The sequence below is a fragment of the Rhinatrema bivittatum genome, chromosome 3 (genome assembly GCF_901001135.1).
Source record: "Rhinatrema bivittatum chromosome 3, aRhiBiv1.1, whole genome shotgun sequence".
Classification (NCBI taxonomy): domain Eukaryota; kingdom Metazoa; phylum Chordata; class Amphibia; order Gymnophiona; family Rhinatrematidae; genus Rhinatrema; species Rhinatrema bivittatum.
Genome location: NC_042617.1, coordinates 527,145,207 through 527,170,573, shown reverse-complemented (window position 1 = coordinate 527,170,573; position 25,367 = coordinate 527,145,207). Strand labels below are relative to the sequence as shown.

At 46.2% G+C, this 25,367-nt stretch overlaps 1 protein-coding gene across 1 annotated transcript in view; it reads right to left on the bottom strand.

Annotated features, from left to right (window-relative positions):
- Nucleotides 1-25,367, bottom strand: part of DTNB (dystrobrevin beta) — a 760,848-nt gene that overhangs the window by 638,981 nt on the left and 96,500 nt on the right. The window contains 1 exon segment of the mRNA XM_029596279.1: nucleotides 16,149-16,362. Within this exon segment, the coding sequence (XP_029452139.1) occupies nucleotides 16,149-16,362 (214 nt within the window).

The window sequence follows — 25,367 nt, the reverse complement described above, 5'->3', positions numbered from 1 at the left end:
AAAAATCATGATGGTATTCCCTTGCCAACTCCACGTGGCCTGTTTTTTCGCAATCATTGCTATTTTATCTTTGATGGTAAAATCATGATAACATGCAATATCATATTTTGCTTTGTTAGTGCTCAGTCTAGGTCCAAAAACCTGATGCGCACGATCGATTTTAATAACAGTACCTGGGTCTGCTGTTGAATTCCAGACTTCCGTAGCCAGTAACATGGCGCTTATTTTTTTTTTTATCACTGCTGCCGCACAATCTGCGTGCTCTGGTGTCTCCGGTACTCCTCGAAAGTGTAAATTATGCCTCCGGGAACGATTCTCTAAGTCCTCCATCTTCTCCTGCAACTTTTCAATCTCGTTTTGGATCACAGTTTGTAATTCTCGCTGGGGTTTTATATCTTCGCTGTGGGCATCCACCCGCGTCTCCACTTCAAAAATGCGGCGGCCATGTTCAGCTACTTCCCCCTTCAGCTCTTCGATCGATTGCATAATATCTTTGGTATTGTTGGCGTTTTCTCTCTTTAAATCAGCGAACCAGCTTTTCTTGGTAAGTCTCCATCTTCTGATAGCTGGTCCTCTTTGGTATCTCGCGTGTCTGGTAAGTTTTGTTCTAGGTCCGCCATGCTTTCCTCCGGAGGTTCCTCGTTCCTGATCATTTTTTTGTAAGAATATTTCCGAAAGTCCATGGTTTTACGTCTCGTGGTCATCAGAAAATTATCCCCGGGCCTTACCAGTGTAAGGCCTGGATATAATTTCTAAGCCTCGGATGGATGAGATTGTGAGGAGATTAGTAATGTAGGTGCAGGAGCCCTTGTTTTAGGCTGTCATTCACCAGGATGACATCACTTCCTCATCGGATGTTATTTTGTTTTAGGTGTTCATTTAGTTGTTTGAGTACTACCTTTTCAGTTAATTTTGCTAGAAAGGGTAAGTTTGAGATGGGCCGGTAGTTCAGTTCAGTAGGGTCTAGGTTCTTTTTTTTTTTATATATATATATATATATATATATATATATATATATATATATATATATATATATATATATATATATATATAATTGGTTTGATTGTGGGCATTTTTAGTCTGTGTGGTATTTCTCCTTCCTCTAGTGATTTACTGATGATTGTTGCTATGATTGGTTTAATGGTTTGTGATATTCCTTTAGAGTTCGAATAGGTATTTTGTCAATTTCACGACAGGCAGGGTTTAGAGTTTTAATTAGAATCTCGGTTTCCTTGGATAATACAGGTTCAAATGTGGACCATGTTATGTAATGTCTTTATTAGTTACTTATGTTGTGGGTCGTGGGATTGTTTATATTTGCTGTAATTTTGATTATTTTGTTTTTGAAGAAGTTTGCTAGCTCATGGCTTAGGTTTTTGTTTGGGTGTGAGTTGTTATTGTTGCTGTCTGAGGTTAAGTTTTTCACTATGTTGAATAGGGTTTTTAGGTTGTTTGAGTAGTTTTGGATTTTATTGTTGTAGTATTCTCGTTTTGTTTATCATGTTTTATAGTGTGCTAAGTGTGTTCGGTATCTTGCTAGTGTCAGTGGGCATTTATTTTTGCACCATTCTTTTTCTTTTTTTCTTAGGGTTGCTTTGGTCTCTCTGGGTTGTTTGTTGAACCATGGGTTTTCGTTTTTTGTTTTATCATCAGTCCGCTTGGTTCTTTCAGGGTTTATGGTATTAGCTACTTCTATTGTAATTTGGAGCCATGATTGGAAGATGTTGTTGATATTAGATAGATCAATGTTTCTTAATTGTTTTTAGAGTTCTTGTTGTAGGTGGTCTAGTGGGAATGGTGATCTGTATTTGAAGGAGGAGGGATTGTTTTTTTTAATTTGTTGTTTGTGTCGAGTGCTGTTTGACAGTGTATGAGGTGGTGGTCTGACCATGATACTGGTGAGCATGATACAGTGGGGTTTGAAGAGAATTTGTCATTTGTAAAGATGAGGTCAAGAGTGTGGACTGCTTTGTGTGTTGGGTTGTTTACTAGTTGTGTGACGTTGAAGGCAGATAATACGTCTATCAGGGTTTGGCTGGAGGGTGATAGTGTTTCATCGGCATGGAGATTGAAATCTACGAGAATAATTGAGGGCTTTTTGTGGCTGATATTTGATGTGAAGAATTCTATTACAGGGAAGATGTCATTGTCAAGTAGTTTGTTATGTTTTGTAGGGTTTGGGTGGACCCTTGGACATGGTGGCAGCTGACCACGCCCATGGGGGGAAGTCCCATGAGGGGCCACAGGTCAGGCTCAGCTCCGGACACACAAACACAGATTATATTTTTTATTAGACAGTTTAAGAAGCCACCAGAGGTGGCAGTAGTGAGTAGAAGATGGAGCCCGGCTGGGCTTGTATTCCTCAGGGCGCTGGAACAGCGGCTTCTCCGGTAGCAGTGCTGTAGGAAGAAGAACTGAGAAAATGAGTACACTGAGATATTCACAGAGTCCTCAGTATGGAGAAGCCCAGAGATAGGGAGAGCTGGCCCTCGAGGAACGAGTACCAGATCCCTGGGCACAGACTCGTTGGCATGTACTCACGCAGCAGTTCTCCATGGAAGATGGCACTGGTCCTGGAACGGAGGCAGGCCCTCGAGGAGCGAGAACCTGGTTCCAGGGAAACAGCTCTGAGTAGATGGCAGTGGTACTCACAGATGGTGTCTCAAGCAAATTCTTCCAAGTAGAAGAGGAGATGGACACAGGCAGCAAGTCAGGGAACATGGGCCCTCGAGGAGCGAGTACAGGTTCCTGATAGCGACCTGAAAGAAGCAGAGAGGACCCCCAAGGAGCGGGTACCTCGTTAACAGCAAAGAGTCCAAATAGAAGTTGGAGGCAGAGTAGCTGGGTACGGAGAGCGAATCCCATCCGTAGGAATCCCCCCTTGCTAACTCAAAGGCTAGCAATCAACAACAAGCTTAAATATCTAGGCAGCGCGACGTCATCACAGGGGGACGCCCCTGAGGTTCGCGCCATAGAGGAAATAAGAATGAGGGCCGCGCGGCGCACGTGCCCTAAGGTACCTGAGGAGCATGGCAGGAGGCAGTGCCCAAGCCGGTCCGGGTACGCCGGAGAGGACGGCGAGCAGACGCCGCGGCAGCCAGACCTCCACAGGGAGCAGGAGTCGCCGCACAAAAAGAAAGGTAGGTGGAGTGAAGCCGTCGGGCCGCGACGGTTGCAACAGTTGGGGGGTGGGGGGCCAGTAAACTTGGCAAATCTGGAGATTTTCTGAGTCGAATAATGCTACCTCAATGTTGTGGTAGTGAGTGAGGGATTAATTTCATGGCAAAGCATTTTTTAACGATTATCATTATTCCTCCTCCTCTATGTGCATTTCTGGTTTTGGAGAATACATCATATGAGCTGTTGGTTATTTGATTTGATATTACTTGGACCGTTTATTTTAGCCATGTTTCAGTTATGGCTATGAAGTCCGGTTTATTGACTTGCAGGAGGTCAGGAATCAGCATGAATTTTTTTGTGATCAATTGTGCGTTTATGAGAAGGAAAATTTAAAAAAATGTTTATTAGAGAGTCATTGATGTGTATATTTACCAGGTTTTGGGGTCTTTCAAGTTGGTGTTTTGAAGTTGTGGGATTCATCTTTAGTTGTTTATGGCGCAGTCTGATGTCAGTCACGGGATTCTTGGAAGTGATTTTTGGAAGTTGATTAAGTTGGTTCAAAAGAAGTGTCAGGTTTAGGGTCAAAGGGGCGCTCTAAGAGGCATGCCCTTTTGGTCGCGCTCCTTTGGTGCGCGACACCCGGCGCACAGCGCCAGTGTCTGGTGCCTGGGCTGTACGGCCCTTTCAGGTCGCTCTCTGACATCATCCGTGCATCTGGCTCCTGATTGGAGGAGGGTCGCGAAAGTCGGTAGGCCTGCAGGGGTCGATCGGACAGTCATGGGGGGGGGGGGGGGGGGGGGGGAGAGGGGCTCTTACCCCGAGCGGGTGGCGCTGATCAGGCGAGTCGCTGGAGGGCCTCGAAGCTATGGCGACGTCCGGAGGTAAGCCTACTTAAAGCTTCTTAACTGTTTATTCAGATGGCACTATAAACCTGTATATCAGCAGCATACATCATAAAATGTAATCCTGCATTCCTAATAAGCTGCCCAAGGGGGTATTTATATAGAGAGTATAGATGAGACACAGCACCTTGAGGAATCCTATATTACAGGTTCCATAGATCTAAAAGATCCTCTATCTGGACCTTCTCTACTTTCCCTTGTAAAAAGAGAAACTACCTCAACAGGGAGCTTTCCATATTAAGGATCTTCAGTCTTGAAATCAAGATATTGCAGTCCATAGCACTGAAGGCTGCCATTAAATCCAACAAAAGGTAAAAAAGAAAAAAGAGGTTAGTACTCAAACTACAAGAAATTGCAGAAAGAGGAAGGACAGGTGCAACATTTGGAAAAGGTAACAGAAGATGGGGAAGTAGTCAGGAGTTCAAAGATGCAAAAGAAAGAAAAAACAGCAAATATGGTACAATGGTGGGGGAAGGGGGGGCGAGAGAAGACAATTTTTAATATACTAGTACTAGGAGGAAGTACAAACATGGCATTGAGAGACTCAAAAGAAGGGGAAGAATATGTAGAGAATGAGGAGAAAATAAAAACAAAATCGCTTACATTTTTCTGCTCAGTGTTCACAGAAGAAAGGCCAGAGCAGAAAATAAGAGTGTGCATGAGGGTAAACTTCAATTTTCAGAGAAGCATGCTCAGGATGAACTAGCTAAAAAAGTATATAAAGCAATGAGGCCAAATGAGATAGAGCCAAGGGTTTTAAGGGAACTTGGAGAAGTTCTGGCACTCCACTGGCTATTTTAATGCTTCTTTACAGTCAAGAGACAGGCATATATAGTTCCTTTTCACAAAAGTGGAAACAAGGAGGAGGTTGGGAACTACAAGTCAGTTAATCTGACCATTGCAGTCAGTAAATTAATAGAATCATTGTTAAAACAGAGGACACTGCCTAGGATTAGAGAAAAGCACTAGTAAGGAACTTGACATAGTTTTGCATAAGTGACAAACAAAATGAGCAACCTTGGTATTGGCCCTAAAGTGACTGACTGGGTTAGAAATTGCTTGAGTGGAAGGCAACAAAAGGAAGTGGTAAATGGAGTTCATGTCAAGGAGGGTGCATTATTAGCAAGGTACCACAGGGATCAGTCCCTGGAGTGGTTCTTTTCAATATTTCCATAAGCGATGTTGTGAAAGGGCAGTTAGCAAATATGTTATCTTTTTGTGGATAATGTCAAACTCTGCTCCAGGATAGACAGCCACAAGTTGTAGAAAACATGAGGAAGAATCTAGCCAAGCTTGAGGAATGGTCTAGAGTCTGGCAGCTAATACTTATGCTTAAAAAAAAAATGCAGTCTCATACAAAAACCCAAGAGAGTAGTATAGACCAGGGGGTGAAATTATTCTATGCTTAAAACAAGAGCAGGACCTGGCAGCAATCATATCTGATAATCTCAAGGTGGCCAAACAGGTGGATACAGTGACAGCAAAAGCCAGAAAGATGCTTGGGTGATAGGGAGAGGAATGGTCAGCAGAAAAAACATAAAAGGAGGTGATATTGCCAAGTCCCTGATGAGACCTCATTTGGAATCCTATACACATTTCTGGAGACTGCATCTTCAAAGGGATACAAACAGGATTTAGTCGGTCCACAGGATGGCTACTAAACTGGTCAGAGATCTTCATTGTAAAGTATATGAGTACAAAATTAAAGTTCTAAACATATACACCCTAGAGGAAAGGCAGGATAAGGAGATATGATAGATGCCTTTAAATACCTCCAAGGAAGCAGGAAGGCCTCTTTCATCAGAAAAGGAGGTTTTGGAATTAGTGGTTATGGGGTGAGAGGGTGTTCACTCAAGGGTAAACCAAAGGAAATATTTCTTTTCAGAAAGGGTGGAGCATGCATGGTACAGCCTCCCAGTGGAAGTGGGAGAGACAAGAAAGGTGGAAAGAAGGCAAAACGATTACCAGCATGGTTAAAAGGGGAGGTGAAAGAAGCTATTTTAGCCAAATGTTCTTCATTCAAAAATTGGAAGAAGGATCCAACAGAAGAAAATAGGATAATGCATAAACATTGGCAAGTTAAATGTAAGACACAGGCTAAGAGAGAATTTGAAAAGAAGTTGGCCGTAGAGGCAAAATCTCACAGTAAAAACTTTTAAAAATATATCCAAAGCAGAAAGCCTGTGAGGGAGTCAGTTGGACCGTTAGATGATCGAGGAATTAAAGGGGCACTTAGAGAAGATAAGGCCTTCGCGGAAAGATTAAATGATTTCTTTGCTTCAGTGTTTACTGAAGAGGATTGCTGGGGAGGTACCCGTACTGGAGAAGGTTATGTTACTAGCAACGGTAACATGGAATAGACTTAGTTTTTGGGTACTTGCCAGGTTCTTATGGCCTGGATTGGCCACTGTTGGAAACAGGATGCTGGGCTTGATGGACCCTTGGTCTGACCCAGAATGGCATGTTCTTATGTTCTTAAGAAAGCATGGGACAAGCACAGGGGTTCTCTAAGGAAGTGGTAAGGATTGTAGAGCTGAGCAGTTATATAGATGGGCAGATTAGACAGGCCATACAATCTTTTTCTGTGTTTATGTTTCTAAATAATCACAAGGTCCTTTCTGTATTCAAGACTGTCAGAAGTCATCCACTAAAAGCAATCAAAGATGATTCAGTATCCTGCTGTCTGAAATCTGCACTAATTCAGAGGACAGCACCAAAGTCAAATCATGGCATCAAGTTCAATGTTGTCACTGAGCCACTCAATACTATATCAATCATAAGAACTAGCAATATTGGCACCAGATTCTATGCCAATGTGCTTTATTTCAACACGTTCACTTTCTTGATGTACTATACATAGCTTACAGGATCTTTCCATCTAGCTCCTTCTCAAAAGGCTGCTACGGAATTCTGGTGGGGTTACAGTAGGTGAGGCACTTCTTCCTGAGTAACCAAGGAAGATGTACCCAATGACTTTACATTGCAACTGTGTCTCTCATAAAAGGCTGAACTCATCTCTGAACAAAGCCAATTGGGGATAGGCAAAGCAACTGTTATCTCCCTGCTCTCAGGCATACACATCTAAGAAGAATGATGCAGATGCTCTAATGCCCTTGCATTATAGCCAGTGTTTTACTTCCTTCTATCTCAACTTGATTTCAATGAATCCCCCTCTTGTGCATCAAAGTATTTATTTTAAAAATGTGTAACTCACATTTAATCTATGGTTCAAGGTGGTATACAAAATAAGTCATAAAAAATGCAATTAAAAAAAAAACCAGACAGCTGAAATGCTCCCATACACTGTTGCTTGATCTACAAATAATCATACAACTTACAAGACTAAAAGGTTCACCCTATAAAAAAAAATAACTTTCCTGCTAGAATTAGAAAGTTTTGGAGATAACCTATATGAATCAACCAAAAGCTCTCTGCTCCTGGGCCTCTTTTTAGGTCTCGGTTCTGAGTAAGTTGAACAACTCCCTTGATGCCAAAAGACTATCAATGGTTGGTGCAGAAATTGGATATTTTGATGCCACTACTTTTGATGCCAATGATGGAACACTGGACTTCTGCATCAAACCAAATAAACTAATCAACTTAGTGTTCAGAGGTTGTTGGCTTAAGGTGACATCCTTGCACAGTCATCACAATTAGGGACATTATGGCCTGTGATGATAAATCTTGGACATTTTTCGACTACATGGACAATGCTAGCCTGCTTTTGTGAGGAAAATCAGGGCAAAATCAAATACAAAATTGCACCAAAAAAAAACCTGAAAATTACCCAGGCAATTAAGTAGGTCTTATCAGAGATAATTCCCAGGGTCCTGCACCCATTATCAAAAACCAAAATAGAATTGCTTGAACTTCAGAGAAACTTCCTAAAGAATCTAAGACGAGCAGGAAAAGAAAACAACCAAAGAAAACCAAATTATGAGAAAAATTGTGAGTGTAAGCAAACACATCCAACCAGGTCTGCAGATAGAAAATGCAGCCCTGCTTAGCTGTGGTGTGGCAGAATGTCTTACACATATCAAGTAAAACCTTAACGTAGCATCGGCCACATGCTCCTTCGTCCCCCTCCTCTTCCCCGATAACCCTCTTATATACCTGAACACCCCTCATCCCCGTGTAATAACTCAGTCTGATAGCGTTTTGGTAATAAATGGCCGCAGCTTTTATTTGAACTCATAACGAGATAACTCTTCTCGGATACCCGAGCCGGCAACTTGCATATCTCGCTGCCCGCCGTAACCAAGCAGGGCAGCCTGTCGGTCGGCCCCCCGCCGTGCTCCAAGCAAGGGGGCCCTCGCTTATCCGCCTTTTTGGCGCCACCGGCTACATGCCATTCTGTGGTGTCCCCCTGCACCACTTCCAATTCTTGCCCTAACCGGCCCGGGTTCCCGCTCACCCCCTTCCTTGCTGCGACAAACATGTTAACATTAATCAACGATCCGTAATGCTAACTAACATCGTAAACTAGCTATTATTCAAAACAAATGTCCCAATTGCCCATGGTACTGCTTATCAAGTTTTGTTGGGTGGGTGGGTGGGTCTGCTGTAGCAGCGCGCTTGCAAAGGGGCGCGATGGACCCGCCGTGCCCTTTTTATGGTGGGGGGTTGCCGTCACTGGGTAGCGCCGCTGGCGCTTCCGATGACGTCACGCCCGTCCGTGGTCGAGCGGGCCGCGCTCGGTCAGGTAAGTGGCCGCCCGGCTGTGGGGGGGGGAGTGGGGCAGTGTCGTGCGCGCGGCCTCTCTCTCTTTCCCCCGTTCCGGCCTCCGGCGTCGCTGGGTCGCGCTGCCGTTAAGGGTGGGCTCCCTCTACCGGTGCCGGGCCCACCGATTAACGTAGCATCGGCCACATGCTCCTTCGTCCCCCTCCTCTTCCCCGATAACCCTCTTATATACCTGAACACCCCTCATCCCCGTGTAATAACTCAGTCTGATAGCGTTTTGGTAATAAATGGCCGCAGCTTTTATTTGAACTCATAACGAGATAACTCTTCTCGGATACCCGAGCCGGCAACTTGCATATCTCGCTGCCCGCCGTAACCAAGCAGGGCAGCCTGTCGGTCGGCCCCCCGCCGTGCTCCAAGCAAGGGGGCCCTCGCTTATCCGCCTTTTTGGCGCCACCGGCTACATGCCATTCTGTGGTGTCCCCCTGCACCACTTCCAATTCTTGCCCTAACCGGCCCGGGTTCCCGCCAAAACATGAGGTAGGGAAAAACCCTTGCCTCGTGTCCCCCCCTAAAATATAAGCTGCGGCCCTCTACCCCACTAGTTCTTCGATGGCTCCCTGTAGGGTAACGTTGAAGATATCATATCCGATGTCGGATAAGTGAACCTTATCCGCTCGGAACAACCCTGGGGACATATCGTCCGCCCACGAATGTTTGATTTGCTTGCCCCCAATTTTTTGGATCCATGCCCCGACTTGTCTATTGACTTTTTTTCCGCCCTCGCCCCCATAATTTTGAGGTCTTGAATTTTGGTCTCGGAATAATATCAGACCAGAATACAGCTGCCTTTGGGTATAATTCCGTTATTTCTGCTATGTCGCGTTTGACCACTGTAATCAGTCGTTTACATGTCATTCTATGCAAGTCATTTCCCCCTAAGTGTATTATAATGACGTCAGGCGGGGCCCGTGTCTGTTTCCTGTGGCGTATGATAGGCAACAGCTGCTCCCAAAGCATTCCAGGCGATCCTTTCCATTCGACGCACCAATTCTTGGTTGCCATTCCCAAGTGTATTCCATACGGCCTGTCGCGAGCCCGCTTCGCTGCCCATCGAACGTAAGAATGTCCGATAATCAATGCTGTATTTGTTCTTTTCTGCTGTTCTGTAAGAAAATTGACATTGCATGTTAGCAAGCACCATGTTCTCGTTAGTTAACTGTGTCGACTCTGTCGAGGCGGACGTATAAATTGACTGCGCTGGATTTCCAACGGCCGATCTTCTTGATGGTGTCTGTTTGCAGACCGGCCTGTGCAGCGCTTGTGGCGGCTCCGATCCTGAAGGAATGTGTTGTGAACTTTTTTGGTTCCAACTTCATCCCTTCCACGGCTGCTCTCAGCACTGCAGAGAATTGGAATCTGGTTAAAGGGGAACTATCGGCATGAATTAGAAGAAGCGTTCCTCCTTTCGGGCGTATTCTTATATAGTTTTCGAAGTTGCGAATTGGGCAAGTTACACATGTAGGGATTGGGGAGAGAGACAGTGTGGTGCCTCTCCCTTCCTGATCAGTTTTAGACTTTGGTATGGTAATCGTTATTTTTTTGGTATTGTAGGCTACGTTGTCGCTCCTCAAACCGCTTCTTCCTTCATCATTCTTGTTGTTGGCTACCAGCTCGCTGATTCGGAATGCTCCGAAGAATGCCAAGGAGAATGCTAATCGGAACAATGCTGTCTCGAACGGGTTGGAGCAGGTGACTGGTAGCCTTTCCCATAATGACCTCAGCATGTTATGTGTAATGGGATGTCTGTGATCGCTGACTATAGCTGTTTGCCTTGCCCAACCTGACATCACTTTTTTGATGAGAAATGACTTCGTGGGGTCGCCCCATCCGCGTGCTTTAATGAAGAATGCAAAACCCGCCATACTTTTTGTTACAGAATTCCGAGTGACGCCTGACTCTTTTGACGCGACGATGAAAGCCACTATGAGGTCTTCTTTTATGGGTCCCGCTTGCCATCCGTTTTTCGTCAAGAATCCCGCGACTGTCTCGTATCCGCGCCGGTACGCCCTCCACGTGGATGTGGCAACTGACCTGCGTATCAAATCCTGAGTACTTGGCGTCCAATGTTCCATAAGCTGGTCGGCATTGGAGTTCCCGTTTTTTCTGCTGTTGGAACCTGCTTGTAAAACAAAGGCAATTTAGCGCGGGATAGGGAGTCCGCAGCGCCGTTACTCGTGCCTGGCACGTGTCTAGCTCGCAGGGTGATGTTATTCTGCAATGCTTCCAGCACTATTTCCCTTAATAAGGTGACCACCGCGGAGCACTTTGCTGATTGGGCGTTTATTACCTGTACTACCGCCTTGTTATCGGACCAAAATATTATGTACTTGTTTCTGATCCTCTCGCTCCATAGCACCAACGTCACCCAAATCGGAAAGAGTTCGAGAAACGTAATGTTCTTCGTGAGGCCTCCCTTTATCCAGTCCTCCGGCCACTTCTCGGCACACCAGGCATTCTGGCATATGGCTCCAAAGCCCCAACCTCCTGATGCGTCTGTGTGGATGTGTAACTCGACGTTGGACATTGGAGGTCCCTGTAGGATCGATATTCCGTTGAAGTTGGTGAGGAACGTGTTCCATATGCTGAAATCGTCTCGTATTTGCTTAGATAACCGGAGGAAATGGTGTGGCCTCTGTATTCCGATCGTTTGCTGCTGCAAGCCTCCTCATGAAGACTCTTCCCATCGGGATAATTCTGCAAGCGAAGTTTAAGGTTCCCAATATGGACTGGGCCAAGCGCAGCGTTATCTTCTTCGATGATTGTACTTGCTGTATTAGACCCCGAAGTTTCTCCACCTTCTCTTCCGGGAGTTTTGCTATCATTGAGTTGGAGTTGATTTCGATCCCCAGGAAGGAAATGGTTGTTGTAGGACCTTCCGTTTGCTATGTGCTAGTGGGCACCCCGAAGTCGCTCGTCAACTTTATAAATTCTGTTAATTGCCTGAAGCAAGCGCTCGACTCTTTGGGGCCGACGAATAAGAAATCGTCTAGGTAGTGCGTGATGTTGTTTGAGGCTGTGCGTTTCTCCATAACCCAATGCAAGAATGAGCTGAAGAGCTCAAAGTATGCACATGACACGGAACAGCCCATAGGCATGCATTTGTCGAAATAGTACAAGTTTTTGAACTTGAAGCCCAGCAATGGGAAGCTGGATGGGTGGACTGGGAGTAAGCGGAAAGCGGATTCGATGTCCGCTTTTGCCATCAAGGCCCCAACTCCGCAATCTCGTATTAGCTTTACTGCGGAGTCGAAGGAAGCGTACTGTACTGTGCATTCCTCGGGTGGCAAGTGATCATTTACTGAATGCCCTGGGGGGTAAGATAGGTTTTAAATCAGTCGGTATTTTCCCGGTTCTTTTTTTGGGAATTACCGCCGAGTGGGGAATATGAACATGTGCGGGAAAGGTGAAAACTGGAACGGGCCAGCAATTCTGCCCAATGCCATTTCGTTGTCCAGCTTTATCTTGTACTTTCTCTTTGAATTGGGCTGCCTGAATGAGCGTTGCCGGTATGCATGTCCTCGATTGCGTCCTTGGAAAGGAATGACGAAACCTTGCGAGAAACCCGTGGTTAGTTTGTGAGCCTTTTGTCTATTGGGATATGCATCTAACCATGGTTGCATGGATTCCAGTTTTATGGGCGACTGAGCCTTATCAAATGGTGGTTATTTGCGGGTACCTTTTGGCTTACTCCCTGCCAGCCTGCCTCCTTGGACATTTTGAAAAGGGGTGAGGTGCCTGCGCATTCTGTGCATACATGTTTGAACTTGCAGTCGGGGAAGCTGCAGCTTGTCTTGTTGAACTTCCAGGCAGGTGGTATCTTGCGGTCGCGTATGGGGTTTTGCGTGAAAATGATGTGGGGATGATCTTGTTGTTCTTGTCCTGCTTGCATTATCGAATGGCTTTCGTGTCATCTGATTGATCCATAGACTGACATCTTGGGTGCCCCATGTCATGAAACGGTTCTCCTCCATTTTGTCGCGGAATTGCTCATCATAATTGAGCCAGGCCCAGCTATCATGCTGCTGGTAGGCCCTTAAAATATTGACGGCGTAACTCAACATTGGGCCGTACTGTGTCGGGTCACTGTGGCCAACGACACTCGTCATATGCATGAAGGCAATGACCCAATTAACGATGGTTTTGGGAATTTTTACTTCTTTACTTAAGGAGGTGGATTCCGCTCTCCGTTTCTTTCTTTCCTCTGTTTTTTGTCTGCCATGTAGAATGGAAAATATGTCGACGTATTTACGGTTTTTAATTTTTTTTCTTAAGGTCTTAGGTACCGCCTCCCAAAGTTCGGACAAAGTGGTCAAAGCCGGAGGTCCCCTTGAGTCCTGCCCGCTCGGGTTAGGAGTTGCCCGTTGGATGCTGTCTGAGTCTGTGTCAGAGGACGAGGTGGTGGAATCGCTACTCGGGCTAGAAGTGGATCTGCGCCTAGCTTTGTGCTTTGCCCGTTTTGTTTGCGTTACCTGCTGCGCGTCTTGCGGTTTCGCGCCCCTAATAACTCACCAACTTCTTCTTGCTGTCTGTGTGGGCTCCCTCCTGCCTGAACTGCCGACAATTGGTAATCGTCGTCCTCGTTCCTGGTGTCGTGCCACTATCGTGACCTCTTCTTGCCTTGCGGTGTTAGCGCGTTCTGCCGTCGCTAAGTTTATGTTACTGCTGGATGGGTGTTCGCCAACATCCGCTGCCGAGCGGTTAGGTAAACAACTTTCTGGAACTGGAGGGAAGTGTCTGTTATCTTCTTTGTCGTGATACCCCATGCTTGTGGTGATGCTTGCCAATACCACCACGGGGGCTGTTCATATTGTCGATAGCTGCGACCTCTTTGGTGTGGCCTCTTCGCGCCATGCCGTTTCGCGCTCTTCGTGTGCGTAAGGAGCTGCTCTGATCCATGGTGGCCTTGAATACCATACATTCTCGTCTTCGATCCAAGGCGGATATGATCTGAATGCGCGCTGTGCGTGTGGCTGGATATATTCTGTCCTTGGCCAGTCCTGGTCCACTCTCTCTGGCTTGTGTCACTTGTTCTGTTGTCGCCTCGGTTGAGGGTACTGGTGCGTCGGTTGATAGCCCTCCGCTCTCTGTGCGCGTTGGCACTGGTAACACTGCTTCTTGGTGTTCGCTGGAGTCCGGTGTCAATGATGCTTCGGGTGTCCGATTAGCAACGGTGTTCTGTCTCTTCGTCCCTTTCTTGCTGGCACCCTTCGTGGCACGACTTCTCCCTCTGCTCCTCGTATGTTGCTGCTTTAGGTTGTACCCTTTGCGCACTTGATGTCGTGCCAGGGCGCTTAACTTGTCTTTTTCCTCTTGCTCTGCGGGTCTCCATTGCACCTGAGTGAATATGCTTCGTCTGCTAAGGCTGGAAAATGTAAGCAGAGTTACTGTACATATATAATTTTTTTTTTTTTTTGTTTATTTTTTATTCAATTATTTATTGTTAATTAATTTTGGCGTCTGCCCGTGACTCAAGGCTCTCCTCGCTTGAGGACCTGCTAATTAGGGAAGGAGGAAGATGTTAGTTACAAACGCGCGCAGTGCCTCTGAGCCTGCGGACCACTTCCCTCCTCTGGGTCACCGGCTTCCCGATCTCCTGATTGAAATGGAAGGATAACTCAAAGGAACGCGTACTTCAAGCTCTGGGCGGTGCTTCGCCGTTCCCTTTTACTCTCTCCGTAAGCATGCTGGATGAAAGCATAACTAACCTGTATATATGCTTCTCAAAGGAAAAAAAAATTATTATTTATTTTTATTTATTGTTTTTTTTTTTTTTTTTATGCAATTGCATTCTGGCTACCTAACCTTGTGCCTTTTTTCCGATTAGCGCTCGCATTGAAATACAAAATTTTATTTATTTATTTTTTATTTTTTGAGATGAAACGGTGCCCTCCAGCGACACGTGGGTACGTCTGGAGCATAACGGGGAATCAATGGTGTGTGGCGGCGTTACATACGCCGGGGAATTGCCAGCCTGTCCCTCCTCCGGTTTCCCCTCATTGCACATGCCTGGGCACGAGGAAATTCCTAACGCCTTCCCCCCCGATAGCGAGACGCACACGCGCTGTGCCAGCGCCATTGTCGCCCCCTTTTTGCATTAAATTTTTTTTTTTTTTTTATAAATACCGGGGGGAGGGGGGGGTTATCCCTCGCTCTCCCCCGCATTCCCCACCATCTCTTCTCCTGCGCGTTCAATCGCGCCACGGCACGCTCTCACCACGCGGTTTTTTTTTTTTTTTGGGCGGCGTGCTGTACTCCCTGCTACCTTGGGCAGCCCTCCCGTTGACCCGAGCCGATGGGGGGGCCTCGCATGGCTCAGTAGCGGCGGACCGTCTCCATGCCCTGCCTGCTTCACGCCCTTACGCGCCGCTCATGGCCCGTTCGCGAGTCGCGATTCTGAGCCGCTTTTGGCCCTTTTGCGATTCTGCACCCCCCCCCCCCCCCCCCCGCTCTGCTATGCTGGCGGCCGGCCCATGTAGGCGAGGCGGCGGCAGGCCTCCCCCGGCCTCCTCCGGGCGTGTACCCCCGCGCGCCGGCACGTTCGCGCGGGATGAAACCACTTTAACCCCCTCCCCCCGTTCTCGCCGATGGCGAGGCCTCGCGAGGCGGGGCAGCGGCAAACCTCCCCCGGTCACGCACCTCCGTGTGCCGCGCAGGCACATCGCCCTTTTTTTTTTTTTTTTTTTTTGGAAGTCACCTACCGAAGAATTCTCCGGCGATAGGGGAATCAGGTCGCTGTTGTTCGCTGTCGTGGCACAAGTCAGACTCGATGCCGCGGTCTCGGTCTGCTTGTCTGCTGGTGCAGCTGGTCTGCTGTAGCAGCTCGCTTGCAAAGGGGCGCGATGGACCCGCCGTGCCCTTTTTATGGTGGGGGGTTGCCGTCACTGGGTAGCGCCGCTGGCGCTTCCGATGACGTCACGCCCGTCCGTGGTCGAGAGGGCCCGCGCTCGGTCAGGTAAGTGGCCGCCCGGCTGTGGGGGGGGGGGAGTGGGGCAGGGTGTCGTGCGCGCGGCCTCTCTCTCTTTCCCCGTTCCGGCCTCCGGCGTCGCTGGGTCGCGCTGCCGTTAAGGGTGGGCTCCCTCTACCGGTGCCGGGCCCACCGATAGACTTTTCTACGCATTAGAGGATTGCTCCATGTCAGCGCAGTGAAATTTCTCCTACTGTTATGATGGCTAGAGACTACTAGTCTACAGAAAACATTTTATAGAGCAGTAAGAAAAGATTTTAAAGTATATGAAAAAATCAGCATTTTATTAAGATGACACCTGGTTTGTAATGCCTGCATTATCATAGCTCCATGCACATTATAAATTCAATAATCTCTTACAATATATAAGCAAAGATTTAAGTGCAAGCACATTAAAAAAATTGTTGATAGTTACTTGCCTGTCATATGCAGCAATCATGAAGTTGAGTAAAAGGCTGATGGACTGATCCACGCTGATCTGATGAGTAGATGGAAGGCGTTTGTTCAGCTGGTAGTAGATGGATGAAATGATAGTTTCCAGTCGAGAAATATTGATTTCAGTGCTGTGATCCAGTGTGTTAAGGCCATTATCTCTGAATGCTTCAATCATGTTCCAGATATCAACAAGATGGACTGGAAAAGAAAAGCAGAGTGCTGCTCATCTTCAATAGATTTTAGCTGGAAGTTTTTGGTTTTGTTTGTTTGGTCAGGCAATGTTCTCTTGTGCCTCTAGAGTTCCAACTCAATCAGAACCAACTTTACTAGAGCTACAGTGACACATACCTCACTTACATCTAACTGTGAAACTTTTAACCATTTCCCCCCTCCCATCTAGCCCCAGCCATTCAAGAAGAATTATTGGAACAGCAGAGTGCTCACCTGTAACAAGTTGTTCTCCAAGGACAGCAGGATGTTAGTCTTCACTCATTGGGGACATCATCAAATGGAGCCAGACACGAGGGGGTCCCTCTTCAGTCTTATAACAGAGTTTGGGAAAAACGCAAATAAACAGAGAAACCCAACTTTGTGGGGTGGCGGGCAGGTTTGTGAGGACTAACATCCTGCTGTCCTTTGAGAACAACCGTTATAGGTAAGCAACTATGCTTTCTACAAGGACAATCAGGATGGTAGTCCTCACACATGGGTGATTATATAGCTCCAGGCCGCGCCCCAACGTGTGCAGCAGAGAACAGGTGTAACATGCACAACAACTAGAGCTGCAACAACCAGAGGAGCAGGCCTGCACCCAAGAATAGGGCCCTGGATGGGAGAGTTGGGTTGTCATGGCTGAAAGATTACAGAGGATGGACTGTCCGAAACAACTGTCCCGCTGGCCATCCCTTATCCAAGGCAATAAATGTGAGGCGGACCGTGTAGAGGGAACTCCAGGTCACCACTCTACAAATCTCGTGGATGTGGACTGCATGCACGCAAGCCAACAGAGACTGACATGGCTTGCATAGAATGAGCCTTGATGTGACCTTCAAGCTGAGCACACAGCAGAAGGAAAATACAGTCTGCAAGCTAATGGGATAATGTCTGCTTAGACACAGCAAATCCAATCTGTTTTTGCCAAAGGAAACAAAACAGCTGAGTGGATAGGAGGTGAGGCGCCCCTCCATTCCAAGTAAAAGGCCAGAGCCCTTTTACAATCCAGAGTGTGCAGAGCCCGTTCACCCTGTTGAGTGTGCGGTCTTAGAAAAAGGAAAGGCAACACAATGGACTGATTAAGATGGAACTCTGTGACCACCTTAGGAAGGAACTTCAGATGCATACGCAGAACCACCTTTCAACAGAATTTTGTATGGGGAGGGGATACGACACCAGAGCTCGTAGCTCATTCACCCTGCGCGCTGAAGTAACCACAACCAGGAAGATGACCTTCCAGGATAGGTATTTCAGGTCACAGGACCGCAATGGCTCAAATGGAGTTTTCATGAGCTGAGACAGGATGACAGTGAGGTCCCAGGAGATCGCTGGCGGCCACGTGGGGGCTTAAGTTGTAACAAGCACTTCATGAACTGCTCTACAAGAGGATGTGTGGAAATGGAAGCACCATCCCTATCCTGATGGAATGCCCTGATGGCACTAAGGTGAATCCTCACTGAGGTGGTCTGCAGTTGCAATAGGTAGTCCAAAAGCTTCAGTGGGGAACAAGAGAAGGGATCCAGACCGTGTCCCACACACCAAGCCAAAAACCGCTTCCATTTGAGATTGCAGGATTTTCTCATGGACAGTTTTTTGGACTCCAACAGGATGCGTGAAATATCTTCCGAAAGGCCCAGAGCCTGGACAGTCACCCGGTCAACATCCAAGCCATGAGGGACAGGGCTTGGAGGTTGGGGTGGCAGAACCTGCCCTGGTCCTGAGAGATTAGGTCTGGAGCAGTCCCCAACCAGATCGGGGGGGGGGGGGGGGGGGGGAGTGCAAGGCCAGCTCACGTAGAAGTGGGAACCAGACCTGGCGAGGTCAAAAGGGTGCGATCAGGATCATGATACCCCAAAGTCCTGTTGGAGCTTTTGGAGTGTTATTGAGATGAGCGGAAGGGGAGGGTAAGCATATAGAACCCCAGTGCAGCGAAAGGTATCAGACACCGACCCTTTGCTTGTCCGACCCAGACAGCAGAAGCAATCCACTTTCTTGTTCTCTGGGGAAGCAAAGAGGTCCATATCTGGATCCCCCACAAGTGAAAGATGTGGTCCGCTACCTCTTGATTGAGGGACCACTCGTGAGGCTAGAAGGCCTGGCTCAGGGAGTCCACAAGGGACACTCTCCACTCTGGGTAGGTACACTGCCCGGAGGAGAATGCCATTTTTCGATGGCCCATGACCAAATCTGGACTGACTTCTGACAGAGAGCATACAACTGTTCCTCCCTGCTTGTTCAGATACCACATAGCCACCTGATTGGTTGGTCGAAACAAGGACCACTTGGTTGAGCAGTTGCTCCCCTGAATACCTGCAGGGCCTACTGGATTGCCCGTAATTCCAGGAAGTTGATCTGGGACTGCGCATCCTGCATGGACCAAAGACCCTGAGTGTGGAGGCCTGCAACGTGGGTTCCCCAACCCATGTGGGATGCATCCATGGTGAGGACAATCTGGCACTGCAGGCTTCAGAAGGACATCCTCTTTTCCAAGTTAGATGTGGTTGCCCACCACCCGAGAGATTGCCGAAGGGAAGAGGTGATCAGGGCGTAAGCCCAAAGATCCTGGGTGGCTTGACACCACTGGGAGCGTAAGGTCCACTGGGCCCTGCACATGTGGAGCTGAGCCAAAAATGGTGTTTTTTGTTGTAACATATACCATCATCGCCATATCACCCAGCAGTCAGAGAAAATGTTTGCTGAGACTTGGGAGCAACTGGAGATTACCCGAGCGAGAATAGCAAGGGTGTCTGCCTTGTCTTGAGGAAGAAAGACCTTCTTCTGGATGGTGTCTATCTGAGCCCCAATGAAGTCCAGTTGTAACGATGGCTGGAGACAGGATTTTGGATAGTTGATCAGAAACCCCAGATTTTCCAAGACTCTGACTGTGACTCACAGGGCATTCTGTGCCCCCTGTCTGGAGAGTTGCTCTTGATAAGCCAATCATCAAGGTAGGGGAAAGCATGAAACCCCCACCTCCGAAAATAGGCCCCGCTATTGCTAGGCATTTTGTGAAAACATGGGGTGTGGACGCAAGGCCAAAGGGCAGCACCCAGTCCTTCCACCAGGAATCGCAAGTACTGCGTACCCACCAGAGAAATGGGGATATGGGCGAAGGCTTCTTTGAGATCAAGGGAGCAGACCAGTCTCCCGTCCTGAAGAGGGGAATCAAGATGGCCAACGAGACCATTTTGCACTTTTCATTGACCAGAAACCTGTTCAAGGCCCTCAGGTCCAGAATGGGCCGAAGGCCACCAGTTTTCTTGGGAATCAAAAAATACCTGGAGTAGAACCCATCAGCTCACTGGCTTGGCAGGACTGGTTTGACTGCCCGAGCCATTAATAGGACGGAGAGCTCTGCTGAAAGTATCTGCAGATTCCCTATTGCTTTCCACCGTGGACATGGAGAAGAGCAGGGTGGAACTGGTTTGAAATGTAGTCTGCACCCCTGGCGCACGATGGATAGGACCCACAGGTCCGATGAAATCGAAGTCCATCGGTCTGCGAAGACCTGCAGTCAACACCCACACTGGGGAGTCGACACCATGGGGCAGGGGAGGCTGGTTCATGCTCCCTGGCCACCAGTCAAAATTCCATGACAGGGTTGGGGTCGTACGGGGTTGTATGAGATTGCTGCGTCCTCTGTCTCACTAGAGGCCGTTGAGGTCTCACTCTAGGGACTGGCGGGTATTACTTGCGCGGCTGGTAAAAAAGCCGCCTCGGATACTGCCTAGGAGGCTTCTTGGGAGGCTGGGTGTCGGAAGTACTGGCTGACAACAAATGAAGAGTCTTATGATAGTCCTTCAGCGCCACCGCCTCTTTAATCCCATCTCCGAACAGGTTTTCACCCGTACAGGGCAAATCTGCCACGTGGTCCTGGACCTCAGGGTGCATATCAGAGGTGCGCAGCCAAGCCATACGGAGAGCCCGAATGCCCACTACATAAGAACATACCATACTAGGTCAGATCAAGGATCCATCAAGCCCAGCATCCTGTTTCCAACCGTGGCCAATCCAGGCCATAAGAACCTGGCATTAACCCAAAAACAGTCTATTCCATGCTACTGTTGCTAGTAATAGCAGTGGCTATTTTCTAAGTCAACTTAATTAATAGCAGGTAATGGACTTCTCCTCCAAGAACTTATCCAATCCTTTTTTAAACACAGCTTCACTAACTGCACTAACCACTTCCTCTGGCAAAAATTCCAGAGTTGAATTGTGCGTTGAGTGAAAAAGAACTCTCTCAGTTTAGTTTTAAATATGCCACATGCTAACTTCATGGAGTGCCCCCTAGTCTATTATCCGAAAGAGTAAATAACTGATTCACATTAACCCGTTCTAGAACTCTCATGATTTTAAACACCTCTATCATATTCCCCCTCAGCCGTCTCTTCTCCAAGCTGAAAAGTCCTAACCTCTTTAGGGGACCTGTTCCATTCCGTTTATCATTTTGGTCGCCCTTCTCTGTACCTTCTCCATCGCAACTATATCTTTTTTGAGAAGCGGTGACCAGAATTGTACACAGTATTCATGGTGCAGTCTCACCATGGAGTGATACAGATGCATTATGACATTTTCCGTTTTATTCACCATTCCCTTTCTAATAATTCCCAACATTCTGTTTGCTGTTTTGACTGACGCAGCACACTGAACAGATGGTTTCAATGTGTTGTCCACTATGACGCCTAGATCTCTTTCTTGTGTGGTAGCTCCTAATATGGACATAACATTGTGTAACTATAGCATGGGTTATTTTTCCCTATATGCATCGCCTTGCACTTATCCACATGAAATTTCATCTGCCATTTGGATGCCCAATTTTCCAGTCTCACAAGGTCTTCCTGCAATTATTATTATCTGCTTGTCATTTAACTACTCTGAACAATTTTATATCATCTGCAAATTTGATTACCTCACTTGTCGTATTTCCTTCCAGATCATTTATAAATATATTGAAAAGTAGGGGTTCCAATACAGATCCCTGAGGCACTCCACTGCCCACTCCCTTCCACTGAGAAAATTGCCCATTTAATCCTACTCTCTATTTCCTGTCTTTTAGCCAATTGGAAATCCACGAAAGGACATCGCCACCTATCCCATGACTTTTTACTTTTCCTAGAAGCCTCTCATGAGGAACTTTGTCAAACGCCTTCTGAAAATCCAAATATATTACATCTACCGGTTCTCCTTTATCTACATGTTTATTAACTCCTTCAAAAAAGTGAAGCAGATTTGTGAGGCAAGACTTGCCTTGGGTACAGCTATGCTGACTTTGTTCCATTAAACCATGTCTTTCTATATATTCTGTGATTTTGATATTTAGAACACTTTCCACTATTTTTCCTGGCACTGAAGTCAGGCTAACTGGTCTGTAGTTTCCTGGATCGCCCCTGGAGCCCTTTTTAAATATTGGGTTTACATTAGCCAACCTCCAGTCTTCAGGTACAATGGATGATTTTAATGATAGGTTACAAATTTTTATTAATAGGTCTGAAATTTCATTTTTGAGTTCCTTCATTTTTTAGTTCCCTGGGGTGTAGCATCTGGTCCAGGTGATTTACTACTCTTCAGTTTATCAATCAGGCCTACCACATCTTCTAGGTTCACCGTGATTTGGTTCAGTCCATCTGAATCATTAACCATGAAAACTCTGATATGGGAATCTCCCCAACATCTGAAGAAAAAAACAAACTAATTTAATCTTTCCGCAATGGCCTTATCTTCTCTAAGTGCCCCTTTAACACCTTGATCATCTAAAGGTCCAACTGATTCCCTCACAGGCTTTCTGCTTTGGATATATTTAAAAAAGCTTTTACTATTTATTTGTTTGTTTTTGTATACAGACATTCACTCTGGGTCTCACATCGATTTACATGATGAATTGTAGTATACAGTTAAATAGTCATTAATCTGTTACATGCTCATTGTATATACATGCATAAGAACATAGTGGTATATTACTGTAAGATCATAGATAGTAACGAGTTAGTTATAGAATTTATGGTTAGATAATACAAGTTCCTTTGGTGTATCATTTATATAGAAGCGGTGTAGAGAAAAAACTAGGTTACTGGCGGTGTAGTTTAATTGGGATAGTCTGTCGCTTTTTAGCATGGTGTGGAGGGTGGGCTGGGGTTAGGTTTTGATGTAGAATGGATGCAAGTGTCGAAAGGTGAAGGTGTAGAGGTGTTAGATGTCAGCTGGGTAGGCTTTTTTACTGTGAGTTTTTACCTCTACTGCCAACTTCTTTTCAAATTCTCTCTTAACCTGTCTTATCAATGTCTTACATTTAACTTGCCAATGCTTATGCATTAACCTAATTTCTTCTGTTGGATCCTTCTTCCAATTTTTGAATGAAGATCTTTTGGCTAAAATAGCTTCTTTCACCTCACCTTTTAACCATGCAGGTAATCATGTTGCCTTCTTTCCACCTTTTTTAATGTGTGGAATACATCTGGACTGTGCTTCTTGGATGGGGTTTTTGTTTGTTTTTTTTTTTAACAATGACCACGCCTCTTGCACACTTTTTACCTTTTTAGCTGCTCCTTTCAGTTTTTTTCTATTTTTCTCATTTTATCAAAGTTTCCCTTTTGAAAGTTTAGCACGAGAGCTGTGGATTTGCTTATTGTCCCCCTTCCAGTCATTAATTCAAATTTGATCATATTATGATCACTATTGCCAAGCGGCCCCACCACTGTTAGCTGTCTCACCAAATCCTGTTCTCTACTGCGAATTAGATCTAAAATTGCTCCCTCTCTTGTCGGTTCCTGAACCAATTGCTCCATAAAAATGTCATTTATTCCATCCAGGAACTTTACCTCTCTAGCATGTCCCGATGATACATTTACCCAGTCAATATTAGGGTAATTGAAATCTCCCATTATTACCGCACTACCATTTGGTTAGCTTCCCTAATTTCTCTTAGCATTTCACTGTCCGTCTCACCATCTTGACCACGTTGATGGTAGTATACACACAAGGGATTTCTATCCATAAAGATTCGATTGTGCACTTAGGATGTTTATCCTGTTGGACTCTATGCCATCCCAGACATAAAGCGCTACACCGCCTCCCGGGTGCACCTCTCTGTCATTGTGATATAATTTGTATCCCGGTACAGCACTGTCCCATTGGTTTATTTATCTATCGAGTTTTATATACCGTCGTTCGGTTTCGCCATCACAAAGGTTTACAAAGTTTCGTTGTTTAACAAAGTCCACTCCCACTTTCAAAAGAATCTCAAAACCTGGCTCTTCCTCCAAGCATACCCCCAATCCTTTTCACCACCTACTAACACTCTCACCCAACCTTCATCTCTCACCAATACCCCCCCTAAAATCCTTTAATCCCCTCCAGGAACCACACCCTACACTTAACCCCCTTTCCCTCTAAGAACTTCAAACACTTCATTCAACCCTTACTTTAAAATAATGTGTCTGTTTTTATCTGCACTTATACAATTCCATATATAACCAGTGTACATACCATCTGCTCCTCAAATCCATGTATATATCTTATCCTTATGTATCTGTTCTCACCCTCCCCCACCCCCCCTTTTGTATCTATCCCTCCTTCCCCAAGTTATTTAGTTATCTGCTTTGTTACTGTGTTACATATTGTTCTTTGTAAAGGCCTCGCCTATATATTCCTTGTTTATAAGTTACTTGTAAACCGGCACGATGTGCAAACGGTTGCCGGTATATAAAATAAAATACATAAATAAATAAATGTGTCCAAAAGATTCACGCGATTGTTAACATAGATATTGTATGCTTTATAAACATAGTTCGGATGTCAAACTATACAGGTTCTATTACGTGCTTGCCTTGGTTCCACAGGTTTGCATAGGGCCAGTAGGAGGGAAGTAATATCTGAGTTATTGGGTGCTTTGGTAGGCTTTGGTAAACATCCAAGTTTTTAGTTCTTTTTGAAGGTTTTTAAATTTTGCTGTGTTCTAAGTTCGGTTGGGAGGGTGTTTCAGAGTTTGGGACTTACTAGGGATATGGTTGTCTTCCTTCCACCATGTCTGAGATGCCAATTAAGTCTATGTCATCAGTCACTGTTATACATTCTAATTATCCCATCTTACTTCTTAGACTTCTGGCATTAGCATACATACACTTCAAAGTTTGTTTTTTGTTTGTATTTTCATTCTGCTTTTTAATTGATAGGGATAAGTTAGAATTTTTTAGGTCAGGTGAGTTTTTAGTTACAGGCACTTTGCCTACTTTTCTTATTGGAACCTCACTGTCTGGATGCCCTAATTCTAATGCATCATTAGTATGCTTTGAAGATACCTCCCTTCGAACCATGTGCTGCAGAGCGACTGTTGGAAACCCTTTGTTCTAGTATAAAAGCTGCTCTCTTTTTGTTTTCTTTTTAAAAGGTTAGAACCAGCAGCCTGGTTCCACCCTGGTTAAGGTGGAGCCCATCCCTTCAGAAGAGACTCTCCCTACAGCTACAGCAATTCTCATGGCCGTCTCAAGTATGTCATATGCAGAGCTCGTGTTTATCACACTCAAGGCCCTGCTGCACTACCCTCTGAAATTCCTCCTGAATTTGATGAGGGAGGCGTTCCCCCAAACCCTGGGCTTATTTACAGAGGTTCCTGGAGTACTGACCCATTTAGAGTTGGTAACAAGCGATCCTGGCCATTAACATAGCGCCTTGAAACACCCAGCATCTGAGAGCGTCTGGGGGGCTGAGGCATGAGTGTGAAGCCTCATCGCATACTTCAAGGCCAATTCTACCACCGACTGGTGGGAGAGCTGTCTGCACTCGAGTCCGGTGGTAGGCTGGACCAGATAAACGTCATCCGTTTTGCGGTTCACCGGAGGAAAGGATATGGGGTGCTCCCAGAGTTAAAGATCTCATGGACTGGGATAGCCATCACTTCTTTTGGGGCATCCAGGAATTGCAAGATCTCCAGCATCATGTGCCAAAGGTCCTGCTCCATAAACAGCTGGAAAGGCACAGAATCCGCCATGGCTTTA